This window comes from Trachurus trachurus, assembly GCF_905171665.1.
Source record: "Trachurus trachurus genome assembly, chromosome: 21".
In the NCBI taxonomy this organism is placed as follows: domain Eukaryota; kingdom Metazoa; phylum Chordata; class Actinopteri; order Carangiformes; family Carangidae; genus Trachurus; species Trachurus trachurus.
Window position 1 is genome coordinate 14117174 of NC_139899.1, and position 18498 is coordinate 14135671.

The 18498-nt window shown below is 42.0% G+C and overlaps 1 protein-coding gene across 1 annotated transcript in view; it reads right to left on the minus strand.

The window, feature by feature from the left end:
* Nucleotides 1-568: 568 nt before the first annotated feature.
* dip2a (disco-interacting protein 2 homolog A) overlaps nucleotides 569-18498 on the minus strand; it is an 80284-nt gene continuing 62354 nt past the window's right edge. Inside the window, exons 7-38 of the mRNA XM_083997285.1 lie at nucleotides 18239-18358; nucleotides 16925-17122; nucleotides 16606-16697; nucleotides 16196-16306; nucleotides 15034-15157; nucleotides 14831-14940; nucleotides 14626-14728; nucleotides 13955-14019; nucleotides 13498-13591; nucleotides 12735-12854; nucleotides 12458-12572; nucleotides 12001-12140; nucleotides 11478-11614; nucleotides 11290-11370; nucleotides 10661-10788; nucleotides 10430-10544; nucleotides 9115-9316; nucleotides 8834-8943; nucleotides 8368-8448; nucleotides 7833-7950; nucleotides 7551-7672; nucleotides 7242-7353; nucleotides 7001-7110; nucleotides 6597-6727; nucleotides 6322-6490; nucleotides 6017-6187; nucleotides 4103-4164; nucleotides 3759-3816; nucleotides 3555-3629; nucleotides 3186-3360; nucleotides 2694-2817; nucleotides 569-2542 (exon numbers count right to left, since the gene is read on the minus strand). Of these exons, the coding sequence (XP_083853411.1) occupies nucleotides 2290-2542; nucleotides 2694-2817; nucleotides 3186-3360; nucleotides 3555-3629; nucleotides 3759-3816; nucleotides 4103-4164; nucleotides 6017-6187; nucleotides 6322-6490; nucleotides 6597-6727; nucleotides 7001-7110; nucleotides 7242-7353; nucleotides 7551-7672; nucleotides 7833-7950; nucleotides 8368-8448; nucleotides 8834-8943; nucleotides 9115-9316; nucleotides 10430-10544; nucleotides 10661-10788; nucleotides 11290-11370; nucleotides 11478-11614; nucleotides 12001-12140; nucleotides 12458-12572; nucleotides 12735-12854; nucleotides 13498-13591; nucleotides 13955-14019; nucleotides 14626-14728; nucleotides 14831-14940; nucleotides 15034-15157; nucleotides 16196-16306; nucleotides 16606-16697; nucleotides 16925-17122; nucleotides 18239-18358 (3926 nt within the window). The 3' untranslated portion in view covers nucleotides 569-2289. The remainder of the gene's footprint in view (nucleotides 2543-2693; nucleotides 2818-3185; nucleotides 3361-3554; nucleotides 3630-3758; nucleotides 3817-4102; nucleotides 4165-6016; nucleotides 6188-6321; nucleotides 6491-6596; nucleotides 6728-7000; nucleotides 7111-7241; nucleotides 7354-7550; nucleotides 7673-7832; nucleotides 7951-8367; nucleotides 8449-8833; nucleotides 8944-9114; nucleotides 9317-10429; nucleotides 10545-10660; nucleotides 10789-11289; nucleotides 11371-11477; nucleotides 11615-12000; nucleotides 12141-12457; nucleotides 12573-12734; nucleotides 12855-13497; nucleotides 13592-13954; nucleotides 14020-14625; nucleotides 14729-14830; nucleotides 14941-15033; nucleotides 15158-16195; nucleotides 16307-16605; nucleotides 16698-16924; nucleotides 17123-18238; nucleotides 18359-18498) is intronic.

The window sequence follows — 18498 nt, forward strand, 5'->3', positions numbered from 1 at the left end:
AAAGATTACAGTGAATTTGTAATTATAGAGTAAGAGAAATACAAATAGTCATACAATAGTCATACAACATTTGTAAAAGTTGCTTTTGTGTTGCATTAGATTAATTTAGACCCACAAATCCCAACATCATATGTGGCTGTCTGACACTAGCCAATCACAATTGAGACTTTTCAGTGACTGTTGTCATGAGTAGGTAAACACACATTTTTACTGTAGGTGTGTATCGATTAACATGAAGCTCGAAGTGACACTGAACTGGTCCATTCATGAAGCCTAGGCTCGTAGAATAAAAAAAAAAAAAAAAAACTCAAAATATTGTTATTGAGCACAGCACTTGGGATGTCTTTCCAAATAAAATCAACATTTCAAGTTAAAAGCACTTTTTTATTCATTAAGAAATCATGTTATGAAAATAATGACAACTAACCATATATCAGACAAATGCATCTTTCCATACGTTAACAACAAAAGTTTGCTCCGGAGGATGTGACATCTCAGCAGTCACCAGAGCAGAACTGTGTTCTCCTTGTGCTCAAAGTGTGCTTTGTCTTATCCTGGAAGTGGCCAGTTCCCACAGTTCTTTCTCTCTATAAAATGTCTCCAAGGCTTTTCATGTCTCTTCCCAGTTTCCACAAATGAGAATCCATTTCAATTCTTTTTTTCTTTTTTTTGAGGGAGAAGTTCACATACATTCATTCATACATACATACATACCAGATTCAGTCATTGTGTTACACTTCTTAGTGACTCCTCCATCTATTAATAATTTACACAAAACCTGTACATACTTACATCAGGCTGGAGCCTGTTTATGAAGGGATGTGCACATAGAAAAAAAGAAGCGACATACAAGTGTATCTTTACAAAGTCTTTACAAAGTATTGAGATGCGATGTTACGATGATACTTGCTTCATACATTACAAGCAGCACTCATCTTTTTTTATTCATTCTCATTCAACCTTGTGTATCTTTGTGAAATGAGGCCGACATTCTGCATCTCACCAACTATACTTTCTTCCAATCTTTCTCTATAAAACACTCATTCAACACAGCCAACGATAGGAACAGACATTAAAATGACTTACGGAAAAAGTGTGTGTTTGTAATGGCTGATGTTAGGATCAAGTATATTCATTTTAGCCAAAAAGATGAAAGACTTTGGGTGCAATAAGAGCAGGATTTACCAAACCCACCTCCTTCTTCTGCATATTCCTTTCCTCTCCAATAGATCATAAACTTCACAAAATTAAACTAAACAGTAGCTGGGACAGGAAGAGGCGTCTCAAAAACATTTAAGGCTTAATTCATATCATTTGGCGTGCTGCTAATAGTAAGCAGCCATTATATTCCTGCTATATCATGACTTTGAATGATTGGTACTTTGCTGTCTGCAGTCATTCAAAGCAGTGTCTTTCACATCACTCATATTGCATTTTGTTGAGATAAAACAATAACTATATTACACATTTTAGATTTAGAAAACAAGGTTTAGTCAACCCACAACATTATTTAAGCGTTTTGGTTACTGACACTACAAACTAAAGCACTACTGCTGGAATGAGCAACAAATAACACTAACTGCCCCTTTCTCCAACACCACTGCTGTGTGCTTCTTTGTTCTTGCATTAACATGATGCGAACTGAGCTGGAACGCAAAGTAAAAAAAAAAAGAAAAGAAAATATCAGGGTTCACTCCAGCGTGCAACTGTGATCCAGAGAGCTGCCCTCCACAGATGTGATGACAGTGGTTGTGTGGGGTAGAAATATTCTGTGAAAGGACGTGACCTCTAGTGGCACAGGAGGTTTGGGTAATGGTGTCAGTCTTGTTCTATGGCACGAGGGCATGGCAAACAGACCTAACATTCAATATTTTGGAAACTGGCAAAGTAAATTATGTTAATGGCACAGTGTAGTATTAAACCTTAACCTCCTGCTGCACTGCTAATGGGCATCCTGGGTTTAAAGAGTCAAAAGTTCTTACATACATAGAAAACTCACTTTGACAAAACCAAAATGCCCTTTAAAACATTATTTGTTGAGGCAAAAATCACAGGGAGAAACAGACATGAGGTTTGTGTCAGTTTTTTTAACTCTCAGATTTTCTCTCCATCTTGCTGTTAAAGTTCTGTATCCAGATTTCTTTCAGCTGACAGAAGAGGGCCGCTTGCTCTCTTTCCACACAAGCCACACTGACACGGCCGTTACTGGCGCCACATTTATTGTCCTGCCGTCTTCTGCGGTGTGATGAGCCACAAGGTGGGGTTGCCCCTCCTCCTGCAGCAGGGCCCTCACATGTTGTAGGCCACGTATATGGGGTCCAGCTGGTCGGCCAGGAATCCGTCTCTGAGGTGCATGCGTTGCTTCTCTCCTCTGGAGTTAATGGGGATGACACCTGGGTCGACCACCACCACCACCCCGACGATGAGGTAGTGCTCCTCCAGGACTACGTTGGTGACCAGGGCCACCAGGTCCAGGGCTTCCTGCTCCGACCCCTCCAACTCCACAACCACCACCAGGAGGTTGGTCCAGGTGAAGACCGCACTGGAGGGGAGGAGGAGGTGGAGTCAGAATTCATGTCGCTTAACTACATTTCAAACATCGAATGGATAAAAATCTAAATCTGACGACATGATGAGTCATTCAAACTGGAAAGTAATAAAGTAGTGATTTATTATCGATGCAAGTTTCTCACCATTCAGCTATACTCTTATGAGAGCGGATAACAGAGGTCTCAATGTCAATTGGGTGATACCTCATTCCCCTCAGCTCCAGAGTCTCATCGAGAGAACCCACCACATAGAGGGCGTCATGGCGCTCTGGGACAATGACACAGACACACCGACAGACACAGATTAGTCAATTTACATCCATACTGTGATGAAAATAATGACTCCATTTGACACCAAAAGCAATGAAGTAATAATGATAATAACTTCATTTGAATAGCACTTTTCAAAACAATGTGCTTTCCAGTAAATAAAATTTAAATATTTATGGTTATATATAACCATAAAATAACAACCTAAAACAATAATAACAGTACAACAAATTAGAGTAATAGCATCCAAAACAATTAAACCAAATTACATTTTGTAGACAGATTGTAGATATTGTATGTACAATTATTGGAAGGCCTTTCTATAAAAGTGACTTAACAGCTGAAAAAAACACTCGTAGTTCTCACCTCCACTGGCATCGGTCAGCTCAGTGCGCCGCAGGAAGCCCAGGTAGCCCGTCCTCGCCCACACAGTCTGGGTGTCGCCAAAGCTGAGCTTGGTGTTGAAGTGGTCGGCGTGCAGCGCCTCCTCCCCATAAACTGTGTAGTAGCCTGTGGCATTGTGGGGGCTGCTGACCCAGACCTGTTACACACACAACAATTACATTATTAATATACAGATGATCATACATGTCATTCTCCTGGTCATAGCTACTGTAAAAGGTTCTCACTGTAACCTGGCAGATTAAGTCCATGTGAACACATTTTGTATTTTGGATCACAGCCCGGTTGAACTTGTCTTCTGCGAGAAGCTCATCAGATAATGTCTTGACTTACCTCGCCGAGATGGGAGTCTCCTAAGGGTCCTTTAGTCTCTGTGTTTGCAATTATCACCTTCACTCCTGGAAGGATCTGCAGCACAACAACACAAAATACAACAAATTCACACCACAGAGAAACGTCTTTACAGCATGACGTCTTGTACGACTCCCACATGAGAAAGCAATCAGCATTTTAATTCATTTTTACATGATGCTGTACCTTTCCAGACTCCATCAGTGGCAAGCTGTGTGGGGATCCTCTCTCCACCAGGCGAACCCTGAAGAAGATGCAAATAAAAGAACAAAATTAGCAGTTTGGTTATCCCCATTTTCAACATGAGTAAATGTTGTAAAAGATGAGTAAATAAACACCTAAATTCATAGGGAAATTAAAAAGAAAATAGATCAAAATTAAAAAGGATAATCATGACAACAACTATTTAATTTGAAAGTAAACTAAATGAAGTACTAGCATTATAAATGAACAGTGCATTCGACTGTCCAAACATATCAAAAACAACTCTCTGACAACTCTGATCGTGCTGCAGTGGCGCCCCTCCCCACCTGTCATGTCGGAGAGCTCTCATGTCCACGTAGACAGTGGTGGGGTCTGGTCCAGCTGTTCCCTGGAGAAAAACAAATGTGACGTGAATCAGTTATGTAACGTGCACTGGCCTGACGTTAATTAATGCTGTATGTTGCCTGAGTGGAGGGGAGGTGGAAGCTGCTCATGATACAACTGTTGACAAAGCAGGGGGGCAGCCAGAAGCCAACCAGCCAGGCTACAGTAGTTAGGGCTTTGACAAAACTCAACCATGTAGCCACAGACACTGTTGTACCTGCAGCGTAAAATTCACTTGCTGCCAGTTTTTTTTTTCATCCAAGTGTAAGAAAGGTGCCACAGAGCCAGTTATTATGAGCCTACAACAAATTATACAATAACTAATTGTAGCAACAACAAAAAAAGGCACACAAAAGTCATTTGTTTGGATGAAATGTCCAGAAGTCTACTGTACCATGCAGCTAATTGAACCATTTCATCTCAAGTTCTGATTCTGGTTGTCAGATACTGATTCCTTCTTCTTTGGGATCTGTCAGCATTACTGCTGTGAGTGCAGTCACGACACATTATGTTTCCCATCGCTCCTTTGCCAGTGTATAGCCAGAGAACAAGCTAGCAATGAGCTGCTGTGGTCGTCAGCCAAACACAGAGCAGGCTGATCTCAGTTTAATGAGCTGAGGGCATGGGAGGTGGGGGGGGCAGGGGTCAAGCCAAGCAGAGGTTTCAGCAACACAGCATTTTTTGGAAAACATCAACGAGACTTAGTCCAGGGATTAGTCTTTGCCATAAAACCAAAGCCAGCCGCCTGATTGGCCTAATCACCACTGTTAACACATTAACTGAACTGTGTGTAGTATTTGTTAAATGAAGCGTCTGCTTCCAAAGTGACAAATGAACAATTTGAAGAGGTAAACTGATAAAAAAAATATATATATATAAAATGACACCTATTGTAGAAGGCAGGGCAGTCATGAATCGAAATAATCATTAATATATAACTAGCACAAATATAAAGTTTGGAAAATTACAATATAATATTAAGATAAAAATAATCACATTATATAATCATAATATGGCACTTTAGAAATCTTCCCAAATAAATGCATCACAGCACCGTTCATGCTGCTAGCTCATGGTATAATGTAATCAACAGCATGAAGCCGAAACTTGTGAGAAAAAAAAAGTGAGAAAAAAACACTAAATAAAGGTTAAGCATGTTCAAATATCATGCAAGAGAAACAACAAACACACTCATGGACAAACAGACACACACAGACACACAGAACCAGCAGCAGCCCAATGAGCAAACAGCCACTCTTATCCCACAGTACCTGCTCAGCCAGTTTGCCTAACCTGTTGGGCTGACGGGACAGGGCAGGACAGATAAATAAAGATATATATATAGATATATTTATATAAATGGACACACATGCACACACAAGAAACACTCACACATAAAAAAAAATCACCAGGGATTGGAGAAAGAAATTAAACTAAAAACTGAAGGGCCAAAGAAGGACAGAAAATGGATGAGCCGATCTCCACAAAAGTAAAAGGTCCGAAAAAGGTATAGTTAAAGTTAATAGCTGATTAAAAAACAGGTAGTAAAATAATTTAAATAGAAGGAATAAAATTAAATAATTCGTTCCATTAATCTCAAATCATTCGGTAAAAGCAATATTCCTGTTTTACCTTTTTCTTCAAATCACTTCATATAATGAAAATTTCCTGTAAAGTTCTGACATGTGTGAACATGTGCACAATCCTGTTTTTCATATCTTTCTTGGATGTACATCTGAATCGTTAACTGGATTTATAACCAGTTTGTTTTGCCTGCAATATATTGATCATCACCACCCAACCATCCTCCTCCTCCTCCTCCTCCTCCTCCTCCTCCTCCTTCGGCAGCTACTCACCTGCAAACAGATCGCTACATTCACCCTGCAGCCAAACGTGGTGCTGACAGCGCGTGGTGAAAGCCCCAAGTCTTTGAAGATCTTTGAGAAGGACTGAGTAAGTGCTATGCGGGGCCTCTCCTCTGCTACCACCATGCACGTACGCACACAAGACAGGTTCACATTTCGCAGCTGGAGGTAGAAAAAAAGAAGAGTTGTAAGGACAAAAAAATAATAAATGAATCAGTTGAGAAAAAGAATTGAAAACACGACATTCTCTCTCAATTTGATAAGACACCATTCAACAACTCGAGCAACTAACTGACCCGCAGTGCTTCTGTCTGCGAACCCAGGCCCTTGGTGCACATCTCCATGACTGAGTACGAGCAGAAGGTGACTCGCACTTTGTACTGACTGACTGCAGCCAGCCACAGAGACGCATTGCTCTCCAGCTCCAGAGGGGGGACCAGGATCGACTGGTGGCCTGAGTACACGCTGAAACGGAAACAGATATAACAATGGAGAGTCTGAGTGAAAACACACAGATGGGGAAAAAACAACTACTAAAATACTGATACTAAGACAGGGTCTTCAACTCTACCTGCACAGGCACCAGAGAGCAAAGCCGAGGCCGCAGTAAGGGTCTAGACAGATGGCGATCTGCCGGGAAGGGTAGAGCTCACACTGCAGCTTGATGGAGCGACACAAGGCACTGGTGGCAGCGTGAGACATCTGGAGGAGACGATATGACACAGAAACATGAATTATATATCAAAAATCAGGACATAAAGTACAATTCAACTTTGAAACAGCAGCTTTTATGGATTCAATTATCCACTATTTCACACACGGACACCTCAGCAGTGTGCAGTTAATTATTCATGATCTCTATCTCCTAAAAGAGCAGAAGGTAAAATAACAAGCCCATTGACAAATGACGATAGGTCGGTAACACTGGGGCTGCACCCTGTTAAAGACCCAGGTGGCATCTCTCCTTCAACATACTTTGACCCCTGCTAGGATGCCTGTTGTGGATACACTGAAGTCCAGGTATGCTAACATCTCTGGGGTTGGGGGCTTGTACATCTGGGGACTCTTCTTCCTGGGGAGGTCATCTGGAGAACAAACAGAGGGAGAGGAGGACAACTTTAAATGCAGCTTTCTATTTTTAAAAGTCTGCTCTTTAGAGATGACACAAGAACAGAAACTGAACACCTTAGCGTGTTTATGTGTGCGTGCAGCTCACCTGTGTCCAGCACCATGGGCCAGCTCTTGATGTCCACAGCAGCAGCAGCCTCTTTGGATTTCAGCAGCTTCATTATTGCTTGGGTGGTCAGGATACACACCGACTTACTAACCTTTAACACACAGATACCAGAGTATTACTACACATGCAGTACATAACATCAGTTTCATTATTTGCACAAATTGGTATTGAGGGAAAAGCAGCCTTCCGAGAGCAGAGCTGACTTTGTATTCAGTTAAATGCTTGTTATCATTGTAGTGAGAAGAATTAAACGAGCTTCCTGCTGCAGCTCTGACGTCTTTGTGTTACCTCAACAATCATCTTGACAGTGGGCAGGGTGGTAGCCAGGTTCTGTGGGTGTGGGGGTCTGACAGTGACTGGCACACAGCCAGCATACAGGCAGCCGTAGAAGGTGGCGATCAGGTCAATTCCTGCAAATAAATGTTTATAAATGTATAAATGTATATATTATAATTAACAGACGGACTTTCAACTGAAGGAAAGGTTTGCAAAGAAAGACCTGTAAGGCTGTGCTCTACTGGACAGAACTGAAAGGATAGAAAGCAGCGCAAAGGCAGTAGCAGGTCTCACCTGGTGGGTACACAAGTGCTACATGGTCTCCAGTGTTGAGGCGTCCCATCAAAGCGGCGGCCACCCGCTCTGCCCGCTTGTGCAGCTGCAGACAGGAAGCTGTACTAGCCACCGTGCCCTGAAGAGCAACAGATAAGGACACATTTATCTACATGGCTATTTATACTAAACTGGTACTGTAGTCTTTATCATCTGTAGGATCTCTGGATGTCCATCAATGTACATTTAACTTTTTAAATGTACATGAAATGTTGCAAACACGCAGGTAGGACAGCTTTTTAAAAATCTGGAGTTAGTTTCTAGATTCGTCAGGTTTTTAATAAACTGTATGAGTAAAAAGAAAAGTAGTTTTATCTACAATCTGTGTCTCATCTGAATTCCCAGGACATTAACTGTGATAACACACACTGCCATTGCATGACAGCCATTCATTAGGGATGGTGGTACTGTAGCTTTAGGTCATTTTTTATTTTAATTTAGTGCATCAACCTTTTTAATTGAATTCAGGTAAAGAGATTGTGAACAAAAGTCATACCTTAGCATTGAGAACAATGAAGAGAGGATGGTCTGGAGTAGCCTGAGCTCTCCATTGTAGCACATCCTGTATATAGAGAAACTACAGGACAGAAGAGAGAGAGACACAGGTTTAATTACAGAGGAATCAACATCTCACACAGAAAAGTCAAAACACACTAACACAATGATAACTCATTAAAGAAATAATGTAGAACTGATGGTGTTTGGTGCAACATGCTGTTTTTTTTTTTGGAAATGACAGATATGATTGGTCACAGTGTATGTGAAGTTGAAAACAAACATGGTTGTAATGCAATGATACACGATTAATCTGATTTACACAAAACCTGCTTTCATTCAAGCATCAGGAAGTCAAGGCAGCGTCTTTTCCATCAGCCTTGTGTGTTTCAGGTTTCAGATGCTTACCTGTGTCTGCAGTGAATGTGTGGAGGTGATGAGGGGGTGAAATGAGGACGACTATCTACCTTACGTGCCTGGTCATTGTCCTCTAGTTGTGCCACGTCTCTCCCACAGGCTTGTGCTATCCTCTTGCCTGCCACCAGGTTGCCCACTATCATAGAAGCAGGACCGACCTCTGTCCAGCACAACCAGATCATCCATGTCATCATACATGTCAGTGAAGTCAAGAGCAACAATCATTTCGACATAAAAATAAACACAGCACTGAAACAAAAAGATGAACTAGAGTAAATGAAGTCACATTCATTTCTGAACCAGACCCATGCTGTGACATCTGGCGGCCTACCTGGCTGTTTTTGTCTTGGCTTGGGCAGGTTGGTGACACAAGTGTGTGGGCACATGAGGACGTTGCAGGGATGCAGAGCGCCCTCCAGGAAGCGCTGTTTGGTCTCAGATATATGGATGCCACCCAGAGGAGCCTTTGGAAGCGTGTTAGCGGGCACCAGAGCCAGGCAATACACCCCGACCTGGTGGATGCTGTCTATGGCCTGGAAACACACAGATTATACACACATAAGTAGAGGAAAACTGGAGATCAACAAAGCCATTATCTTTACTTTACTCTATCTGAAAAAAAGGCAGCTTTGTGCTTTGTTGCACTGCAGTTTTAGTTTTAGTAAGCACACAAGGGATGCTTTCACTTGCAATTATTCTTGTTTTTTTCCTTGTTTCACCACTATCATATGCATTGTAGAAAATGTTAATCTCTTCTTCTTTTTTTTTATCAAGAAGTGATGTGTTGCAATCTTTTTGTTGCTGGTTGTTGTGCATCAGGGGTTGTGTTGTGTTTTGTCAATCTCATTGTGAATATGACTGAAATCAATGTGTTCAAGTAGTGTCTATGAATTTAAGGCAACCACAGGAAGAGTAAGTACTGTTGTAAAACAGTAGCTAATGGGGACAACTCAATAAATATATGTGTGGATATTTAGATAATTTATATGTACACAGATTATAAAATGAATGTAACCAATATCTTCTTGTTTTTCAGCTTTGAGGACACAATTTACTCATCTATTTACTTTGCATGAAGTAAGCCTTGAGTGAGGGTTAGGGTCCACCCAATTTAATAATACACACTTCAAATTAGATTTGAGAATTAAGCTGCCGAACAACTGGCACAATGCCCATATTTGCTTATTATTTACATTGTGGCGTTCATTATTTGGCACCGTGATGACAGCAGAGTAGACAAACATTAGTTATTTAAGCTCTGCTCCAGCACACTGGATGGAAAACACTGATATAATGTCCTTAAAGCGGGTGATTGTGCTATAATGTCCTTGAACATGTCACCAAGACAACACTTCAAAATTGTCCCTAGCTGTCTTGAATAATGTCTCATAACAATGTAACCTGGGTGGGGAACAAAAGAAAGAAAAGGTAGAAATAAAGGCAGCACACTGGTAAATTATCTCAAGGAAGTTGGAAGGTTGTGGTTTTTATATTGATCTGACATATCCTGAAATCAATGACAACAACGTTTGGTAGAAACAAGTTAATATACCTGATCTGCACTGACCAACAGAAAACAACCCAACTGAAGATAAAGTGCTTTGAATAAGATGTTACAAGGCAATAACGTGAAGAGCACAGAGCACCTGAAGGACGCGACTCATCCATTGGAAGCTGTCTTCCTCCGAGGCATCCGGCCTCTGTTCTGCCACAACAACAATCCGCTCGTCGTGCAGAACGGACACAGAAAACACTGCGATCCTGGAACGCACAATGTAAAAACAACACTCATTCAATCAAGCTGCACACTTAGTGATGTACTCTACATTGTCGGGAGAGTGAGACGACAGTGACATGTAAAGAAATTCCTCCTTTACCTCCCCCTGTACACAAACTTCATAGGTTCCACTGCCAATGCTGTGGCAACTACATCATCAGCGTTGTGTCTCCGCCCACTGACCACCATCAGCCCATCCATCTTCCCCACAATAAACACAAGGCTGTCCTGTTAGGAAACATAAGAGTACATTTGGTTATCATCAACATCTTTATCTTTTTCAGCAGCAATGTTCATATAGAAAAATAAACTTTCACCATTAACAATTGATAATTAGCCAAAGCAAGCCCCCAGTTCTTTCTTCACTGATTGTGGTCCTGTATAAATTAGTGACAAATCTGATGTCAGGATGACCGTATACAAGTCTAACCTTCACTTCATTTTAAAGTATACAGTTACTACCGTTGTAGAGGGGTCCTAGCAGATGCCTCACATGCTGGGAACATAAAACTGAAACCATCTGCGTGACTACATGCCCCAAAAGGTTAGTGAGTGAGACGTGTTTTACAAGTTTTACGAGGAAAGATTGATGATTTATATCAATATCTGCCTGTTCTGCTCAGCTTGTTCTGCCCAAAAGTACAATATATGAGAGAGAGTCGTGTGTTTGAAGCAGACATCTGAGTAACGGAAGGTTAAAAGATTGCACATTAATGAGGTGGAACTTACTGGTCCCACAAAGCCCAGCAGCGAGGTCCTGGTGAAGGGTCTGTCACTGATGGGAACCCCAGACGGTGTTACTGGAATGGTCTGCAAAAGCAATTACACAAATGGATAAAGTACAGAAAAGATTAGTATTTCAACAGATTTCCTTTCACTTTGTCACATGTGAACAGCTCCAGGAATTAAACACTCACCTCAAAGATGTTCTTGGTCATGCCTGGGAGGCCATAGTAAGCTACACCAGTGCTACCTGAGCTTATGCAGATCTCTCCAACCTCGTCCGTCTGACAGAGATAAGGCGTCCCCTCCACCCGCACCACACAAACCACAGCTGGAGACACACAACAGGAGAATATGACATCAGCAATGAAATATCACTCTACATAAATCAGTTTACCTATTCCTATTCCTGGAGAACTGTATATTATTTAACTCTTGTCTTCTAATAATGTATTGTTTTTCCTCATAATTAAAAGTGCTATGTGTTTTCCTAGAGTGCCATAAACATAATGATGCTGTAAGAGAACAGAGTACAGTTCCCATCTTCACACAACGCAGAGTATTTTGACAGGACTGGGGAACTGAAATCTAGCTTTTCTTTTCAGGCAGATCCCTTTAGAAACTGATCAGATCATCCATTTTGTCCATGCTTTCTTTCTCAGTAGTGCTTTACTCATTAATGACAGTGAATTGTTAATGAGCAGTGCAGCAGTGTACCTCCAGGCATGACCTGTCCCACATCCTGCACTGTGAGGACAGAAAGTTTCTCCTCTGTGTCCACACGGATCACACTGTGGCTCAGCCCACCCATAGACAGCACCGCCTTCCCTGGGGGAGGAACACCCATCTCTGGAGGTCTGCGGGACACACACAGAATTTACACACATCCTTAGTTGTTCTTTTTTACTACTTTGGTGCACTTGCTTTCTTCACAGCAGAACTTGAACCTATTATTATTCTGGTCGGGTTGATGATGATGTGAATTTGTGGGATGTAGTATACGCTTCTGTACTTCAGTATGTCTGTCTTTCTACAGTTCCTCTCTGTGACACCCTGCTCTTTTTGCAGGATTCAGCTGATGTAGCAAATGCAGTGTGATATAACAGCACAGCAGTGCAAAGCAAAGCAGTGGCGGTTTGCTTTGTTCTCATACGATGCAGTAACGGCAGCTCACCTGCGGATGGCGACAGTCATGGCCTCTGAAGAGCTGGCACATGGACAGATCACCTCAGGTCGCAGCCCACGTGCCTGGAACACATTGAGGAAGGCATCGCAGGAGGATATCGACCCTGTCGTAACACACACAAACGCACACACATGCACACAAACACGCACACATCCAGTCAGATAGATATACAGACACAAATAACGTAAATCAAGTATAATCCCTTATGGCTTCAGGGTGTGTAATAAGGTTATTTAGTTAAATGACGGTCTGCAGGTGCACTCACAGGGGTTGGCTCCGTCGGCTACAATCAGCATGCGCAATGAGCTCAGGCTGATGTCCCTCTGGTCTCTCTGAGCCAGCAGAGACCAGTGCATGTCCCTCGACTTCACCACCGCTACCCGCGCTATACAGAGGACATGAAGACAAGGACACAGGCTGACAATGGAACCATCCAATCAACACCTCTGCCGCCGAGCTTGACGGCCAATCACAGTTCACAGAATCTGACAGCAAATAGCAGCATGGTCTGACTCAGTTTCCAACAGGTGACTCAGCAGAGCTGAAAAGGGGTTGAATTTATTCAGCTCTGCAGGACTCTTGCCCTCGACCTCCACTGGGCTTAATGCAACTGTGCTAGAAATCAATGAGTCCAACAAACTACTGCTTTAACCCCCCCATCCCTATCGACTGTACAGTGAGAATCAAAAACATAATGAGAAACTGAGATTATTCTACTGTAGCAGGAAATTAAAATTCCACAAGTTTGCAGACTCTTATGACATCAAGAAAATGTTGGATAAGCTAGTGGCATCAAACGAGCAATGTATTTTCTCAAAGTATTTCTTGTAAAAATCCCATACTATACATGTATGTGTATGCTATATTCAACAAAGCACTGATTTTTCATAATAAATCACAATAACAAATGAGTTTACTCCACAATTTAGATAAAGCCGGTTAATCCTGTGTTAAATCCCTCTTCAAAGGGATGAGATGCTGCAAGTCGAGTAATGGTGAAAAGTGACAAATGCTGAACTGAACCTCACCTTTGTATGTGTGAACCTTCTGTATCCAGGAGAGGGGGTTGACTTTCATCAGTGAGTAGGGAATGCTGATAACGTGCATCCTGTTCATGACACTCTGCCATGAAAACAGACAAGCATCAGATAAGCACCAAAATATATCACAAGTGCAATCCAAGTACGCAATGTCACTGCTAATGAGCCATGGCAAGATTTTATCTCTTGGTGCTATGAATGTAAAATAAGCATATAAGTAAAACTACAGGTCATGTATGGACTCAAAATATATTCCACAGCCTGTTTGGAGCCAGTTAAAAGTTTTACTTTTAAGAAATGTCCATCAGACTTCACAAGATTGAATCCATTTGCATACTGATAAAGCTCTCATAGGAAAAAAAGTCAGTCAGATGAATCAGATCTTCTCTATTCCCAGTTATATAACCATCCTGTTAGCTTTACCAGGGAGTTCAGGACCACTCACAGTGAGAACGCCATGCCATAATCCTGCTTCCCTTTTGAAATCCAGGACGTTGGTTATGGTTTCACCTGCGAATCAAAAAGGGGATTTTGCCAAGGTTAGAGGGGGTAAAAGGGTTTGACACATTTAATCCATTACCATTATACATCATCCTATTACTACTTTTAACATGCCCTAATTTTTTTTAATAAACCCTAACTGTAGCAGCACTGGCTTGAGTGAAGCACCGAACTAGTTTCAGAAGCAGACCTGGGGTGTCTCTAGAGACTTCTGGTGCAGTTAGAAGTTATTTAGAGCAAAACTGGGACACTGGCAGGGAGGAGGTGCCTTATGTTCTTCGTCTTTTTAAGGAGACCTGACCCAGGTCTGCTGCCAACACACATAACACCCTAGGCAGCTGCGTTTATCAAACTAGACTGTAATTACACTGTGATATGATCTGTGAGCAACGCAAAGGGGAAATTCTATAATATCAGGATTAAAAATAGGTTTCTTCAATGAGTGTGCTCTGTATTATCTAACTAATTGCATAATCCTACTAAAGCTGGTCTCTCTTTCTCTCTTTAGCACATGTTAACATCACTGGCTGGATGCTTTCTCCATGTCAGAGGAATGAATAAATGATGGGGAAGACACATGGTCCATGAAAAGTAAATATAGCTTGTCCTTCTCACCTTCAGTGTAGCCGCAGGCCTGTGTGAGGGCGTGACAGTGAGCCAACATGGCTGAATGGGACACTGTGATTCCCATTGTGCTTCCCTCCTTGCTGGTTTTATACTGAAGGTAAGAAACAGAAAAAACATTTGAAAAGTTTCATTCATTCAAAACTGGATAAATCTATCTTCGCTTTACTTGTAAGATCAATCAAAGCACTCTTACCTCTATGTAGGCTATGTCATTGCTGGCTTCACGTATTGGAGGATGCCAATCTTTCGGAGGCTTCACAACATGTTTTCCATCTGTCACAAACCACAGCAGCCGTGGCCATCCTGCGGAGATAGAGACATGAAACCAGTTCAGAGTCAGACCAACTCAAAGTATACAGACAAAGCATCAAAATGAAAAAATAAAACAGGCTGTACCTTTGAAAGTGGCTACCTCCCCAGTCTGTGCTTTGGGCAGGCCTTTCTGACAGGCGTCAGTGGTCAGTGCCAACGTGACGCCGCAGCTGCCCAACAGAAAGCCAATCTGCTGACTTCCTGCATCCTTTTGGGGGGGGGGGCAAATAAAATAAAAATTGAAGTTTATACTGGCAAACTAATGTCTGTCACACAATTATCGAATCGTAAGAACATCATTTAGAACATAAAAGCAATAAAAAAAGATGCTCAAAGAGAATGTGGGAATTGTAACAGGGAGAGAGAGAAGGACGATGGCTGCATCTCAAAGCAGCAGCAGGTGAGAAAACAGAGTGATGGCCAATTATTAAAAACTCCACTGCTGAGCATCAAAGCCCAAATATAGTAGGGATAAAACCCACGGTCTGACATGCGCTCAATCATATTTGATTGGCTGTGCAAATTAGCTTACAGATAGACTCCTGCTGAGCCAACCGTATGGAGCAGAAAGGCAGGGAATTGTGGGAAATGCTGGGTGGGAAGATGTAGAAGAGAGACAGAGAGATACAAGAGAAAGAAAGAAAGAAAGAAAGAAAGAAAGAAAGAAAGAAAGAAAGAAAGAAAGAAAGAAAGAAAGAAAGAAAGAAAGAAAGAAAGAAAAGAGAAATGTGAGCTGGCAGAGCTAGTGAATGCATTTCTGACTCCTGAGAACAGTTGGCCTGTGATCTAATATTTTGACTTGAATTACACATCATTTCACCTCATTCAAATCTCATTAATTACAGCAGAGCTTCTGCCAACAGCATGCTCATAAAGGGCAATCATGAACAGGCATTTATATTCAGCCTGTGTAACCAATATGGATGAATATGTAAGGACGTGCTTGAAGCTGCAGTCCATTACAACGCTCTGCAATTAGAACATTAAAAAGATAACGCTGGCATGGTTATAGATAACCAGAAACTAGATGTTCTTTGGAACAAACAGATGTTCAAGAATGTAAGACTAAATCTGAAATATCCAAACTGGAACAACATAACTCTCAGCCTGTACATGTCACGCCTCTTCTTCAATTATTTAAGGGTCATATGTCCAGCAGGGGTCACTACTGCTCTTCACTGGCTGTGCTGATCAGCATTAAAATGTCAAAAGTCCCAGAAGGCAGTATTTTGTTTTTTGCCTTTACCTTTCTGGTCAGCGGCACTTCGATAGGCACAGGTACCAGCTCTGCCAGGAGACAGCCGTAGAAGGCCACCATGAACATCACTGGATCGTTGTTGGGGAAAACAAGTGCAACCTACAGGGGATCACAGGCACGACATGTTATATGAAATGTTATATTCCTGATTAAAGTAAAGATGTGGAAAGAAAAGAGCCTGGTGTGCAGGGACTATTGTAGTCAAGTCTAAAAGAAATAGAAGTAGTTTTTCTTGTTTCATTTTCTTGTACTTTTTGCTCACAACAGGTGACAGAGGAAACTGAGATTATTCTACTGTAGCACCTACTGAATATTGTATAAGGAGTGTCAGTCAAACACTTAAACAACAAAAACAGAGAATATAACAAGCTCTTGCCTGCCACTGTCTCATAACTTACTCTGTCTCCAGGCATAAGCAAAGGCTCATTTCTGGTGCTCAGCTTATTAAGAAGAGTGTAGGCCAGTTTCTGACTGCGGGTCCACAGTTTACCTACAGAGGGGAACACACACTGTCAAATATCTCTTTGGATTCAACAACCCTTGACAGTCAAATAAACATTCAAACACAAAATGAGGTATACTTTAGTATAGAGAGACAGACACTTCCTTGTGCTTCATTCTCTCCTCGAAAACCACCATTAACATATGACAAAAAGTGATACCGTTTTCCATCTCCATTGTTAACCCCAGACCGCTCACCCGCAGGTTGACACCTACCATAGGTGAGTGTGTAGACCGGCTTGCCAGCATTGTCAAGTGCTGTCAGACAGGGACTCTTGGGCTGAGTTGTACCCCACCGCTGTAAGGCTGCTGGCAAGGATGGAGGCCAGTTGGTGACCACCCCGAGAGGCTCTCCTTCCAGGGGACTCATCTGCTGGCCTTCTGGCTTTGGCTGGTTAGGATCCGGCTGCTGGACTAAACACCAGAGAGAAGAGTATGGGACTGGGGTCTGGGGGTAAATTCAGTGGATACTTTGTGCAACAAAGCAGGATAAGCACCTTGTGTAGCAGTACCACCCAACCGGTTTAGAAAATAATAGAGTGTCTGATTTTGGTTGAGAGATTTACATAGAAATAGCAGATTGGTAGGATATACCAGTCTTTCAAAGGAGGGAAGTGTAATAAATTAAGTGTGGGACCCCAAGGGCAATGAGATGGGAGTGATTGAAGAGAAAAAACTTGGGGATTAAAGGTGAACTGTCCTTATCAGTCTCAGTTGCTTAAGAAACTTGGAGCTCCAGCGCATTAAAAGGCACCGGTCTCTCCCTTCCTTTAAGCTCTACCTACTCGACTGTCTTCTCTCTGTTGCTATGTGCCCCTCACATTCAGCTGAACTTTCTGATAAGTGGGATTCAGAATTGTTGAACTGAGCTGGTAAGATAGATCCCTGCCAAATAAAACACCTCTATCAGGAACTGGTCCCATTTTAGCTTTGTGTGTGGTTTTTCTGTTCACACTGAGCAGACCATCGTGGCTTGCCGTGCCACAGCCTCGATGCCAGAGACAGGGAGGCCTCACAATTACCTGCTGATGTATTACTATTCCTGCTGCTTTTTCATTTTCACTGTTTATTCAGCCTGGCAGAGTACCACCCAAAACCCAAGATGGGCTGGTTGGAAAAGAGGAAGTGGTTCGACAAGGCTGCTCTTATGTGTGTGTTTATGTACAAACCATTTCCTAACCACTCCTATGCACACCTGGTGGCCTCAGCAAAATAACAACCACTGATCCATAAGCGTACCTTGACTGTTGATTTGGGAGGAGTGGTGAGGTTAATGTTACATTTTTTATTTTAGCTGTAACATAGATTTGTTAGATAACCAATCCTGAAACTGCAAAAATGCAGCAATACCAAAAAAAACTTGGTCAGCTGATGTGCTCGTCACGTTAAACTGACCATGGCTGTTTGTGGAAAATTCAGCTGAAGGCTCTGATCATAATACTTGTCACACCACACAGAGAGGGAGAAATACCTTTTTCTTGATTTTGTTGATTTAATAAAAGCAATATAATAATACCAAGGTCAGCTTACCATCCAAAAGCTCCTCAAAGTCGTCCACAAAGAACTCTCGTAGTGGCGGCCGTTTTGGTCTCTTCAGTGTGTTGAGCAGCTGCTGGATTTTGGAGGAGACGCGACTGTTGACGGGAACACCTACACAATGATATTGGAGGGAATGAAGAAAACGGTATGGGGGGAAATAAACATGGCAAGACAAAAGGTATGGGGATAAATACAGATGTGGGAAAAAAGAATATTGGGGTGGAAATAATATATGGAGCAGGCGGGAAGGG